Genomic DNA, 14,231 nt, shown 5'->3' with positions numbered 1-14,231 from the left:
GGTGGAACCTTTCTATCTTTGCAGTGCTATTGCTTAGTCTAAGCGGCTTGGAGGAGTTCAATCTCATGGGCTGGTGTTCTTTTTTTGCATAACTGCCCAGTACGCACAGTTGTCCAGTGTAATATGGCACTTCTTTAGGTTGGAGTTGATGTTGTTGGCTCGCTGGCCTTCCTTCAGCTGGGAATACAGGATTTCAGTGTCAATTCATCAATGCGGAGGCTGCACGTGCAGACCATATTTTAGTACCATGAGCAATTTCTGCCCCGCTCACCAAGTAGAAAAAATAGTTTGACAACAGAAGAAGTGGTCGCCAACGATAGTCATCCGAGACCTGACCTGGCGACCCTCAAACCGGCGGACACCCCGACTCCCCAGCCTGACGGGCCTTTCAGCTGATCAGCTACTCGAACCAGACGTGTCCGCGGGAGCTGTAGCATTGCTCTCTTCTGAGGTGTGAGCATACCAGGGTCGGCGATATGCGACGCACACTTTGGCGCGGAAGTATAACAGGGCCTTTAAGTAGCGTTTCCACTAACATAGTACCAGGTAGTAGAGCCGGTGGAAATATGCTGTTAGTTTCCACCCTCTGTCCTTCCAGCAGTTCCTCAATGTCCTTCTTTGGTGGTGTTGTTCCAGGGCTCTCACATGCCTGCTGTACGTGGGTTTGGGCCTTTATGTCATCATCTTCAAATAATCTTTTCCTGCGGCGTTTCCTGCTGCAAAAGTGTTGTTATCTGCATCCTGAAGCTCCGTGACGGAAGAGTGGCTGAGTTTACGTTTGGCCCTGAACCAGTTGATGTTGAAGAGCCTGCCATCACAGGACCAGGACCCCTCGTGGCAGCTCAGTGCTAATACCAAGTGTAGCAGTGATAAATATAGCAAACCGGTTGGGTGCAATGATGCACGTCCCTGACACCTGGGCTTGTATTCAAAGCTCTAGGATACCTTACCTTTATTCTTGAAGTGTCATGTTTTATTCTTTGTTCAGGTTGAGTCGCTGCTCTTTGACAGAGATCAGCTGTTCTTCTCTGGTCTCAGCTCTGAAGTCCAACCCCTCCCACCTGAGAACACTGGACCTGAGCAACAACGAGCTGCTGGATTCAGGAGTGAAGCTGCTGTGTTCTGTACTAGAGAGTCCACTCTGTAGATTGGAGATTCTGGAGTGAGTTCACTGACTGCTGTTGTTTTATTGACGTTAAACTCATTTTATTCATAAACTCCTTGTTGAGGTTCAACTCATGTTTTATTCTTATTCAGGTTCAGTGGCTGCAGATTGTCAGAGATCAGCTGTTCTTCTCTGGCCTCGGCTCTGAAGTCCAACCCCTCCCACCTGAGAGAACTGGACCTGACCTGGAACAAGCTGCAGGATTCGGGAGTGAAGCCTCTGTCTGATCTTGTGCAGAGTCCAGACTACAGACTGGAGACTGTGAGGTCAGTAGAGTGTCAGAGCAAAGATCCAGTGATTCTGAGATTTATTAAAACAAATGTGACGAGAAAAAAAAAGTGCCACATTTTGGAGGAAGCTGGTGAAGCAGATGGTGAGGTGGTGAAGTGAAGGCAGACTATAGATCCACCGTATCATAAATGCATCACAAATGGGCAGATTAATGATGTTCCATAAACACCTTCAACTGAGAGGAAGAGGAACTACTTGATGGCAACATAGCAGATGTTCAAGACAGCTACATATAACTTGGGAACCATGAAGAGGCTGCAAGGAGATCTGCCACAACCAAATACCTACCCCAAATAAGACATGTCCTCAAGACTAGACATCGACACCCTGCTGGCATAATTGCCTGGCCAAAGGACAAGGAACTATCTTTAGAAACAAGACAAGGAAGCTCCTCACCATGCACGGAGGGTTTCACCCCAAGTCCAGCACATTGAGTTTGTATAATAATGGCGTGTTTCTGCCGACTCGCCTCGGCAAGTTGTGTTTCCACTAGCATAGTAACCTGGTACCAGGTACTTTTTTTAGTACCTGCTCTGGCGAGGTTCCACGTGCGCTGAGGCGATACTATGCCTGTTCATACTGTGTATATTCTGCTGTCTATTATGTACATTCTATTTTAACTAATTGTTTATAGTCTAAGTGTTAATATCTTCTTATTTGGTTGAGAACAACAGGACTAAGATCCTGTGGAACTTCCAGATCCAGACAGACAAGCTGGTGATGGCTAATCAAACAGACATAGTGGTCGCCGATAAGCAGCAGAAGAGGACAGTCGTGATTTATGTAGGAAAAAGAAGAAGGAACACGAGAAGCGTAAGAAGACCCAGGGCTGAGTGAGGAGCGAGAGAAGACGTGGTGATAGGAATACTAGGAGCTGAGCTCTGACTCCAACAGAACAACATCAAAGATCTCTGTCCAGATGAGGGCAGTCCTAGGAACATCTAAGATATGGGGTAGAACCCTCAGGTTCCCTGGTAGAGAACCCAAGCTTGGAGAAGACACAAGACTGCGCTAGTGGGCATGTGGGGAATTTGCCCAAATGGGGAAAATGAATCTTCATCCTCTGATTGTCCAGCTTCTTAAATGTGAATATTTTCTGGTTTCTTTGCTCCATAAAACAAAGACATCATTTGAGAACATCATCATTTCCAGGTTTTGGAAACATCAATCAACGTTTTCTGATATTTATCTAGATTTTATGGACCAAACAACTGACAAACTAACAGATTATGCAAACAAGTGTTAGATGACAGGAGATGTGACTCAGTTTAGGAACTTTTATTGAAGAAAAAAAGTAAAAAATGACACCGTCACATGCCTGACGCAGCTCTCTCCCTCCATCACTGACACAAAGTGTGATGTCTCTCAACAGGTGGGAGTGATGACGATCTTTATCCCGAGTCCTTCTCTGTGATGCAGCTTCAGCAGATCTGGGACAGAAACCATCTGAAGGACAATGTCGGGTTCTCTGTCGCCGCGATCGCTGTGACATCATCAGAGTTTCTTTCTCCGTGCTAAATGTTTGCTCATCGTATGAGCTGTCAATGTTAAGTATCAAGTACTGTCAATTTAAAGTCAATCTAAGTGAGGACAGTTTTGGTCCACAAAAGAGAAGACCTGATAAAAGTTACATGAACACACACACACACACACACAGATGCGGGTAATTTGAAGTGTTGTGTTTTATTAACAAAAATATTTATTTAACAAAAGACTCAACTCATAAAATCTGTCAATTTTATATCTTAAGAACATGTTTACGTCTTTATTTCACTGTGAGACAGACTTTTCCAACAGGAAACTGAAGTTTGTAAAGCACTCACTCTCCCACACCAAACCCCATTGAGAAAATCAGTGATTTTAACATCACACACACACACACACAGGAGTTGTTGATACTCTGCTGCCTCCATCACTAAGTTCAAATGTATTATTTTGTCACTTATTTTGAAATCCTTTGTTCAGATTGACCTCAGTGACACAAAGTGACCACACGAGGCAGCAGAGGACCAGCAGCTAAAATCACTGATTTTCTCTGTGGACTTCTGGTTCACAAACTTCTAACACAAGCAAGATGACGACGTGGTCATAGAAGCTGGTGTAGATGTTCTTTCGTTAAGTGTTCAGTGTTTCCGTGTGTCTCGACGATGTGAACACGCTTTAAAATACAAATCTGATTTATCTGTTACAATGTTACAAAAAAATGTCTGTTACGTTATGATATTTTTTGTTTCATAATTCTATTAAAGTTCGAGTTAAACCTTCCTATTTTCAGTAGAATTAATAAAATGTGATTTTTATTTTGAAAGGCTCGTTCTTTCCTGCTGGCTTGCCGTAGTAGTTCCGTTTCCCTGGTAACCACACTCAACAACATCATCTATTCTCGAGCATTCAGCTTCACGTATTTTTCTGCTCTCGAAATCATTATGTCCGCCCACCCTGATCCTCCGGAGCAGCGGGACTTGCACCGGATCCTCACCGTGTTTGAGGGCTCTGCTCCGGATGACGTGTCCCACGCCCGGCGCCTCTGGAGCGCGCTGTCCCTGCTGCCGCCGCTGGAGTCCCGGCTGGTGTCGGCTGACATCCGCCAGAGGCTGCCGGTGTGCCGGCCGCAGCGCGGCAGAGCGTCCGCCCCGGTGCCGCAGAGCGTCTCTGCGCCTGTGCGGCAGCGGCAGGAGGAGCGGCGGCGGTACGAGGCCATGGCCGAGCAGAGGAGGGAGATCCTGGCTCTGCTGAGGAGGCAGAGGGAGCAGAGGGTCCACCAGAGGGCGCTGCTGTCCCAGGCCCTGAGACCGAGACTGAAGCTCCACGGAGACAAAGCGCAGAAGGTTCCAGACTGTGATGAGATGGACAAGCAGCTGGTCCTACAGCTGCAGTGACTTCCTGTACGTCCAACATAAATGAGACGTTCGCGCGGTAAATCTAACAAACACTATTGTTCTTCTGGTGTTTAATAATAGTCACAGTTTATCATCATGACATCATGTCCCTGACTGTTTGTATCGTCTCAACTTTATAAAAAAGACTTCACACTGTTTATTCATCTCGTTTGGTTGCTGTACCACGTTTGGACCACTGGGTGTCACTATGACGTAAGGGGAAATCACATTTAAGCAGGAAGTGGGCTATTCAGGTGAGGTGGCAACTTCCTGTTCCAGCAAAACTGACAAGGCCACACTACAGTGGAACCAGGTAACAAATCACGTGTCACACACACACACACACACACACAGTCTATGCAACTTTGTCTTCTCTGCTCCTCAACGAAGGCGGAAGCACCTCCCTCTCTCCCACTTATCTTCGCTGCGACAGGCGGGGTCTGCGCCTGCGCCGTAGAATGATCGTTCTAATTGTCCCGCCCTCTTCTGATTTTTTATTTACTCTTGTAAATGAAAGAACAGGTTAAACCTGCTGATTACAAGAAGAGAGGACTTTCAAAATAAAGCGATAACAAAACTATATTACACACGTATGCAGCGGTGTGTCATTTATGATGAGCACAGCACATATTTATCATGACTGTGTCTCCAGCTTGTGTGGAAAATAAGAACAAAGACGAGTGGGGAGGGAAAAAAAACAGCTGGTGCCAATAAAGTAGGGAGGGACACAAATCACCGCGACACACAGGCTTCCCCTAAACTAAGTCCCTGAGCGGGGGTTTAAAGGCTGGTGATACATAAATGTCTCCTCCCAAATAAAAGCGACATCCTCAGCAGGATGTTTTACTGTTGATAACGACCAAAAAAGCACTTTGGATGAAGAAGCTTTGACTCGTCCTCTGGGATTCAGCCCTGACTGTGACAGCAACTGTGGCGTGGAACGATGTTTCTGACCACCGTCAACTTTAAGAGCCTTAAAAATAAAAGAAAACATTTTTTTTCTGTTTTTCAGAGTTATTTTTTTCTGTTTTCATTTTCGAGCAGGGACCCCAAAAAGTTGGTCAGGGAAGAAGAGGTTAATGAGAACTTTTCTGAATTCTCTGTCAAATTTAAAAAAATGATCGGCTCTTTCCTCTATAATGAGAACTTTGGCTGACTTCTTGTTCTCCGTGACGGCCCGAGCTGTTAACAGTGAAGGTCGAGTTGTGTGAGAAGCCAGTTGTTTGTATCCACCTTGAGATGAAGTATGATGAACATCAAGCCTCATTAAGTCCAGGAGCAGCACAAGAATATGCATCTCATGAATCCCCCGAGGACCGAGATCGTCATCGCAAATCTGCACAAATACGTTGTTTATCCAGAGTCGCTAGGTGTTCTCAGTGACCCAGAGTGGTGGTTTCATTTTTATTGCCCCCCAAAAATGTCACAAACCCCCCCAAAACATGGGGCTAAAGTTTACCAGAGTTTGAATCTCTGCAGTGATTTGATTTAAAGTGCTCAGTCCAGCGTTAAAAAAACGACACCGCTCAGCGAAAACGTTCAAATCTTTAATGTCCTCACTGAGATCATTTGGTGAAATTAAAAATACGACACACAGGACAGTGAAATACACTTAATGTTCATTTTCATTTCTTATATATATATATATATTTTTTTTTACTGTGAATATAGAATATATCCTTTAAATTTGACGTACTTGCGTTTGGCGTCGACCTCTTCCTTGCCGAGTCTGTGCTTAAATGTTCTGGTGGGAAAACCAGCAGCGTGTGGGTGACTCAGCACTGCTCCTCCCCCAGAGAGTCCATGTCCTCCCCCAGCTCCATGGAAGCTGATGCAGTTCTCATCGTTCCCCGCCCGAGGCAAGGACCCGGACCCGGACCTGGACCTTGCCCACCAACATTGAGTCCAGGTCTGGCTCTGCTGTGGCCAGGGTAGACGTCCACGGTGCTGGAGATGGACTGGAGGGAGTGGTCCTGGAAGAAGTGGAACGCCTCCTGGTCCAGGTAGTTGTGGTCCTCGCGCAGGTTCTGCTCAAACAGCTTCCTTTTGTGCCTGAACTCGATCACGGTCTTGGTGTAGGAGTTGAGGGTGGTGACGGAGGCGGCCATGCAGCAGGTGAAGGAACCCCAGGCCATGCTGGAGAGAGAGGGAGTAAAGAAATGGATGAAACAATAGCAGCTTTCAGACGTGCTCTGCATCTTCTTCAAGTCACTGTGGACTTTCTCCAGAGTCTCCTGCTCAGGTTCTGGGTTTTTTTGTGCAGCTGTAAACAACACGTGCATGAACTGACCAGAAGGACCAGCCGTAGTCCCAGCTGTGAGGCCTCCAGTCTTCAGGACCCAGACTGACTGTGATCTGGAAAACCTGAGTGTACATCATGTGGGCCACCATACCCAGAAGACCTGCAACACACACACACACACACACACACACAGCAAGTGACAGTTGTCGTCAGCTGTTTGTTAAACACTCACTCTCCCGCACCAAACCCCATAACTCACGGGGACACAGGAGCTGCTGGTCTACTGCTGCCTCGTGTGGTCACTTTGTGTCACTGAGGTAAGTCTGAATGAAACATTTCAAATGCTGAATTGATAAAATAAGACATTTGAACTTAGTGATGGAGGCAGCAGTGGATCAACAGCTCCTGTGTGTGTGTGTGTGATGTTAAAATCACTGATTTTCTCTGTGGGCTTTGGTGTGGGAGAGTGAGTGGTTTACAAACTTCACTGTCCTGTTGGAAAAGTCTGTCTCACAGTGAGATAAAGACATGAACGTGTTCTTAAAGACATTGTAGAGTTAAAGTGATCCTTTAAGGACTTTAAGTGTCTTTCTCGCGCCTCAGGACAGACACACGTGTGAATAAGGAGATAGAGGATAAAGACAAACTATCAGTGAAAGTGTGTGTCTGTTTCTCATGCTCACACATGAAGGTGAAGTCCTTTGTGTCAGTACTTCATACAAACCCCGAACTAACCCTTTAAAGTGTTCTCTAGTGTCACCATGACAACGACGTGCCCTGATAATTATCACAAACGCAGTGATGGTAACTCACTGCTCAACAACGTTGTGTTAATTATCATAATTAGTCAGTGGAGTAACGATCGAGACGCGTGATCAATGAGACGCACAAACATCATCACTCATAAATCTAAAGTATAAAAGGTTACATTTGAGTTTTTTCAACGATACAAAATATCATTGTCATTTGATTGTTTGTTTTAAAAAGGGTTGTTTGTTTTTGTGCTCTGAATGAAAAGAACCGGACTTCCATTCATACACGGTTGTTTTTGCAGTCATTGGAGTCGCCCCCTGGTGGCTATATTCTCACTTTCTGGTTGGCCTTGTTAGGGATCCAGAAGACTGTGTCCATTTTTATTACAGAGTTTATGGGTGGAGCCAAAAGATTGAAAAAAGAAGGTGTTTTTAAACCTTATTTGATCCTTCGTCACTGATCTGAAGTGTTTTATATCCGTTTTGATTGACGACTCATACATAAAGTTTTTATCGCCTGCCTGCCGTTAAACGTCAAGTTATGTCTTTTTCCTCTATCTCCATATTCACTTGGATAAGAGTGTGTCTGTCCTGAGGCGCGAGAAAGACACTTACCGAGAAGGTCATGTGTCCTTAAAGGACACTTTAACTCTACAATGTCTTTAAGAACACGTTCACGTCTTTATCTCACTGTGAGACAGACTTTTCCAACAGGACAGTGACGTTTGTAAACCACTCACAGAGAACATCAGTGATTTTAACATCACACACACACACAGGAGCTGTTGATCCACTGCTGCCTCCATCACTTAGTGCAAATGTCTTATTTTGTCATATTTGAAATATTCAGATTGACCTCAGTGACACAAAGAGACCACACGAGGCAGCAGAGGACCAGCAGCTCCTGTGTCACCGTGAGCTAAAATCACTGATTTTCTCGATGGGGTTTGGTGTGGGAGAGACACAGCCCACACTTTGGGAACGGCTGCTCTCGATAGAAGTTGTGAGTGAGGTGTTTCCGTCTTACCCGACAGCACGGTGAAGACGGCGGCGAAGGCGTTCAGCTTGAGTCCGTCGATGACGTCGCTGGAGTGGAAAAGTTCCAAACACATGAGGCTGAAGCCGACGACGAGCAGCAGGATGTAGAGCACCTCCGACACCACGGACAACCACAGCACACCTGCACACACGCGGTGACGTCCTTCGTTCAGACTTACCTCAGTGACACAAAGTGACCACACGAGGCAGCAGAGGACCAGCAGCTCCTGTGTCCCTGTGAGTTAAAATCACTGATTTTCTCGATGGGGTTTGGTGTGGGAGAGTGAGTGGTTTACAAACTCGAGTTTCCTGTTGGAAAAGTCTGTCTAACAGCGAGATAAAGACGTGTTTATGTTTACGTTCAAATCCATTTAAAATAGTTTCGATGTTTTCAGTTTCACAGTTAAAATGGCCGTCGTGTGCAGAGAAAGACGTTAATCTAAACGTCAATGTTCCTTTTTTTCCCCCCTCCAGGCACAAATCAGGGGCGGGGCTGTTTGATGCTTCTTCCCGTCTTTATTCATTCATTCATCTGGTGCTCAATAACCCAGAAGCTCCTGATGAAACGTTGATGAATCCTCGCAGAGCGACGACTCGTCGCTCATGTACGGCCGAGACGTGACGCGTCTAACTGGAGACAAGGTGAGATGTTTGTTTCTGATTGGCCAACAAAGGGACGAGGAGGTGGAGTTTGTTTGACACTCGTTGATTGGCTGTTTGTCTGTGCTGGTCCTGCGCTCACATCGTACAGAGTCAAAACAGAAAATATCTCCTGAGAATAGTGAAGCGCTTCAAGCCGGCTGACTCTGGGTCAAAGGTCTTTTAGTTTCCTGATTCTACGTCAGTTTAAGTCGACGAAGTTTCACGTCTTTCTCTCACTGTTACACAGACTTTTCCAACAGGAAACTTATGTTTATAATCCACTCACTCTCCCACACCAAATCCCATAGAGAAAATCAGTGATTTTATCTTGCGGGGACACAGGAGCTGCTGGTCTACTGCAATCACATAGAACAGTATTTCTACCAGAGGAAACTTGCGTACCAATGGTGGTACACGCACCACAGTTTGGGAACCATGGGTGTAACATGTATAATGTGTGAAGAGGAGAAACTGTTGGTCAGCGGTGATTGCAGATGTTTGTGGTTGTTGAAATGTTGAACAGGTGGAGAGCGGCAGGGAGTCTCTCCATTACCTCACCATCATTACTCACCTCTCTCCGACGCCGGGGCCAGATCGATGAAACTCCGACACTTCTCACCTGAGGGAGAGAGAGAGAATTGAGAAAAGAAGGTATGATGGTTAAAAACAGATGGAGAGGAGCAGAGCGATGGATGGAAGAGGAATGAAGGTGAAGAGAAAGGGATAAAGAGCATTAGTGTCAAACACACACATGTGCACACGATGTGAGGTTCTTCTTTTACTTATAAGCAACAACTGCACATGTAGTAGGTCAAGGGTCGAGGCACCCAATCCCACATTCATCTGAACAAAGGATTTTAAAAGTGACAAAATAAGACATTTGAACTTTGTGATGGAGGCAGCAGTGGATCAACAGCTCCTGTGTGTGTGTGTGTGTGTGTGATGTTAAAATCACTGATTTTCTCTATGGACTTTGGTGTGGGAGAGTGAGTGGTTTATAAACTTCAGTTTCCTGTTGGGAAAAGTCTGTCTCACAGGGAGATAAAGACGTGGACGTGTTCTAAAGATACTGACGTAGATTTTATTTTGTAAAATTTTCACTTTAGGAGACAATTAGGAGCCAGAACTCCAAAAAGGGGCGGCGTCACCACATGTTCATGTTTGTCAGCTTTATTAAATCCCCGCCCAGCTCTTTCTGAGGCTGCGGGGAGTCGATCATAGCACGGCGAGATCCAGCCGGTCACACATCAGTGACCACAACATGAGCCATAACTCAGCCGGTGCAGTGTCAGCGGCTGCAGACACATCCATCCATAACCAAGCAAGCGACGAGATGAAGATACAGCGAGAGGGAAATACAGTCTCCCACTTTCTCAGTCTGAGCATTTCTTCACAGTTAGTCGTACAAAAACTCACATTTATAAAAGAAGGCACATTCATTTGAAATGGATGCTTCTATTAATAATATAAGTGAATTAATCCAATCCATTACTAAATTAAATGTGAATATTTTCTGCTTTCTTTGCTCCACAGAACAAAGAAATTCGAAACGGAATCTTTTCCACTAAGTTATTATTATTTTTGGGCTCAAAAGGTATTTGATTAATGCAGAAAATATTCAACAGATTCATAACGTCTGGAAACAATAGTGTTTTTCATTCTAATTTGAATGATTTAAAATGATTTAAAAACATTCAAAGACGTCTCAGGTGTTCACAGTGTGTTTACATTCATGTTCCTGTTAAAGTCCCATTTAAGTCAGACTGAGACAATCATTCAGTTTTCTAAATGTCAGGTACACACGTTAGCGTTGGCGCATGCGCAGAGCCGATGGTGATTCCAGGCACTTTCCAGGACTGCGTGAAAGTGAAGGATCTGGTCTCACATATTCAGAAACATTTGGCTGCAGATGTTTCGTCTTAATTCATGTGATTGTATATCACACTCTATGACTGGAGTTTTTAAATCCCTGCTTAAATAAAGGTTATCATCATCATAACAATAATAAAGACAGTGCGCACGTGCCCACCTGGCTCGTGGATGTTCTCCTCGCAGGAGACCCAGATGCCGGTGTGGAAGCGGCGGAGGAGGAAGCGCTCGTCCCCGGTCTCCCAGCTGTAGTGGAGCCGGCTCTGCTCCGTCCCGTTGCCGCCGTAATCGATGCAGTTGCGTCGCCGCTGCGGGCTGCAGCCGGGCTTCGGCACGCGCTGCGTTCCCTCGCACCAGTAGGTGGTGATGAAGGCGGTGGTGGAGAGGAACAGCGCCACCAGGTTCAGACACACCGACAGCAGCGCGCGGCATTTCCGCGTCGTCTTCATGGTGCCGCGCGGGAACAGAGACGGACGCGTGTGGTCAGCGCAGGCGGCGGAGCGGCATGGCGCGGCACAGACGCGCAGCGGAGTTTACGCGCGTCTCTCTTCCTCTCCTCTCCTCTCCATTTCTCTTCTCCTCTAATCCCCTCTCCTCCTCTCTTCTTTTATCCTCTCTTCTCCTCCTGTCATCTCCTGAGAGGAGGAGAAAAAAGTGTTGATGAAAAATAATGAACGTGTTTTTTCCCATCGACACGAGTTTCACATGTGAGAAGTAGAAGAAGAAGAAAAGAGGAAGAGCAGGACACTCCACCTCTCTCTCTCTCTGATGAATATAAAGGTTTTTTTAAACTTTAAAATGTTTAAAATTATAAATGAATTAAAGTAAACATTAGTGAAACATGTGCAGAGGTACATTGTTCTTGTTTAACAGTAAAAATAAAAAACCCAGACACTCGAGACAAACACGAGACTCTCTCGCGCATCACCTCATGCACCGTGAGAAATGACCTATAATGGACCGGACAGAACCGGACTGGACCACTTCTTTTTTGTGAAGAACATTGTGTGCTGTTTTTTTTTTTTTGGCACATTTTACCCTGAGAAATAAATGGTGTTTACATTCATGTTAAAAGTCCCATTTTAGACTAAGACAATAATACAGTTTTCTTAATGTCATGTCAACACTTAGTCTGACTAAAATGGAGCTAGTCTTAGTCAGACTAACATACCTGGATCATGTGATTCATAGTCCGATTACACCTGCATGTCAACACTTAGTCTAGTTAAAATGATCAAAGGTCATAAAGTCTATGCATTGAACGTGGGTGGAGCATCTCTTAATGTAGTTTTATTTTCTCCAGGCTGTGACATCACCACCATCTGGGATTGGTTCCAGCTCCTCATGTGACCTGAGCTGTGGTGTGTATGTGCCCCCCCCCCCATTCTGCATTTGTTTTTTCAGGTTTATGGTTTTGAATGAATATGTAAAAAGCGGTCGGCCTCGTTTGTCGATCAGCTCACGTCTGCCGGCGTGAGAATGACTCGCGACAAGGCCGAGCCGCCCACCGCACCAATCCATCACCGCCCATTTTATGGCCCCCACCTCCAGATCAATACTGCCACTGTGTGTGTGTGTGTGTGTGTGTGTGTGATGTATGTGGACTCCGTGTGATTCAGAGTGACAGTGCAGCTCAGGAGAGACGATGAACAGCAGGAAACAGGACACTGTTGTGATTTATCTGCACTTAATTACTAAAACACTCAGGACGTCCAGTTAATTGACCTGCGGCCAATAAGGGGAAAAGCATGAATGTTAAGGGGAAAAACATGGAAGTTAAGGGAAAAGCATGAATGTTAAAGGGAAAACATGGAAGTTAAGGGGAAGTTGTATGGTGCTGTAGTGCTGATGTTGAACACGAACATTTTTGATTACAGTAGGTTGTTTTTATTACATATTTAGAAGCTTTTTTATTAAATCATATATTTAGTTTTCTGAGAATAAAATGCATTTTATGGTATTTCTCACTTTATTAAGTTATTCCTAAGAGACAAATGTGTGTTTTCAGGGCCAATGGTGGCAAACAGGGGACAGTGTGTTTGGTGGCATTAAAAACAGGCACACATTGAACAGGTAGTGAACTATAGTTTCTTCTCATATTTCCACTCTGATCGATTGAAGGTCTGACGTGTTGAGATGAATCCACGTCTGGTTCCAGAGGTGAACCTGCCTGTTCCTGATCCTTTGAGCTAGGCTGTTATCACTCGGGTTCTCGTTGTCGGTCTGCCGAGGGTCTCCTCTGCGGCGTCGTCCTCCTTTTCTGGGGGCCCCTCTGTCATATGTCAGGATTAGTCAGACGTTGAGATGGACCTTGTTATTGAAAAGCTTGCCCGTCTCGCTCGCCTCATTCTCTGCCGCCGTGCGACTCCTCTGCAGGAGAGGGAAGTTTCCAATTTCTGTGATATTTTACTTTGTAATCAAAGTGTCAGGAGGATGTGAAAAGCCGGAGAGGCACTATAAATCCCTGCCCTGAGTGTGTGTGTGTGTGTGTGTGTGTAAGATGCTCCCTGACTCCATGTTTTATTCACAGCATTCATTCTGTCTGTCTTTTGACGAGGACTCTCCTTTAACTGACAAAAAAAACATTTTTCAGCCTTCTTTATTTTCATTTGTTATATATATACGTACATATATATACACATATAGTATTATAGGGCGACTCACTGAGCTTTTTCTCTGACAGAAATTAATCACATATCACATTCAACCACTCCTTTCTCTTCTTTGTTTGTCTCCGGTTTTCTCCGGTTGTCTCCGGTTGTCTCTGTTTGTCTCTGGTTGTCTCTGTTTGTCTCTGGTTGTCTCCGTTTGTCTCCGTTTGTCTCCAGTCTTCTTCTCTTGTGTCAAGTCGGTGAAAGTCTGGCTCTGGTCTGAGAGAAATTCCAGTACAGTGAAGATCAACCGGCTCTTCCTGGAAACCTGGTCCTGGTGGCAGTGACATCATCAGGATGTCAGGACACACAGGCATGCACACACACACACAAACACGCAGACACACAAATGATCAAAGTCCAACATCACAAACTACAGTAAAATCCAGACCCGTCACAGGAAGTAAATGATTGTTTTCACTCAGCTGACACTCATACTCTGTCAGGTGTCCTTCAACACACAGGTGGGTGGGTGTATGTGTGTGTGTGTGTGTGCAAAGTGTGTGTGTGTGTGTGTGTGTGTGTGTGTGTCCACCTCCCATTTCACCTTGTTTAGATTGGACCTTCAAATGCCACCAGAAGCAAAATTAATCAAATTAGAGTTGAAGTGTCTGATAGACCAGTGACCTCCACTTTGTCTTTACACATACACACACACACACCTCTGGTCCATCTGTCTCTGTCCTCATTCAAATTAAATCA

The 14,231-nt window shown here is 45.3% G+C and overlaps 3 protein-coding genes across 3 annotated transcripts; 2 read left to right on the top strand and 1 right to left on the bottom strand.

Moving 5' to 3' along the window:
* Window positions 1-682: 682 nt before the first annotated feature.
* Window positions 683-3,248, top strand: LOC122784897 (ribonuclease inhibitor-like). The gene is made up of 3 exons (XM_044050321.1): window positions 683-1,162; window positions 1,258-1,431; window positions 2,829-3,248. Exons 1-3 carry the CDS (start codon window positions 969-971, stop codon window positions 2,836-2,838), a joined length of 378 nt encoding a protein of 125 aa, XP_043906256.1. The 5' UTR covers window positions 683-968; the 3' UTR covers window positions 2,839-3,248.
* A 201-nt stretch (window positions 3,249-3,449) lies between these two features.
* Window positions 3,450-4,493, top strand: hoatz (HOATZ cilia and flagella associated protein). Its single transcript, XM_044050320.1, has one exon. The coding sequence runs from the start codon at window positions 3,883-3,885 to the stop codon at window positions 4,333-4,335; it is 453 nt and encodes a 150-aa protein (XP_043906255.1). The 5' UTR covers window positions 3,450-3,882; the 3' UTR covers window positions 4,336-4,493.
* Window positions 4,494-5,869: 1,376 nt separating this feature from the next.
* Window positions 5,870-11,360, bottom strand: gsg1l (gsg1-like). The gene is made up of 5 exons (XM_044050314.1): window positions 11,039-11,360; window positions 9,581-9,628; window positions 8,357-8,509; window positions 6,626-6,737; window positions 5,870-6,471 (listed from the first exon to the last, which is right to left on the bottom strand). Exons 1-5 carry the CDS (start codon window positions 11,325-11,327, stop codon window positions 6,111-6,113), a joined length of 963 nt encoding a protein of 320 aa, XP_043906249.1. The 5' UTR covers window positions 11,328-11,360; the 3' UTR covers window positions 5,870-6,110.
* Window positions 11,361-14,231: the final 2,871 nt, after the last annotated feature.

Source organism: Solea senegalensis, linkage group LG19 (genome assembly GCF_019176455.1).
Source record: "Solea senegalensis isolate Sse05_10M linkage group LG19, IFAPA_SoseM_1, whole genome shotgun sequence".
NCBI classification, from domain to species: domain Eukaryota; kingdom Metazoa; phylum Chordata; class Actinopteri; order Pleuronectiformes; family Soleidae; genus Solea; species Solea senegalensis.
This window is presented reverse-complemented; position numbering and strand designations above follow the sequence as displayed.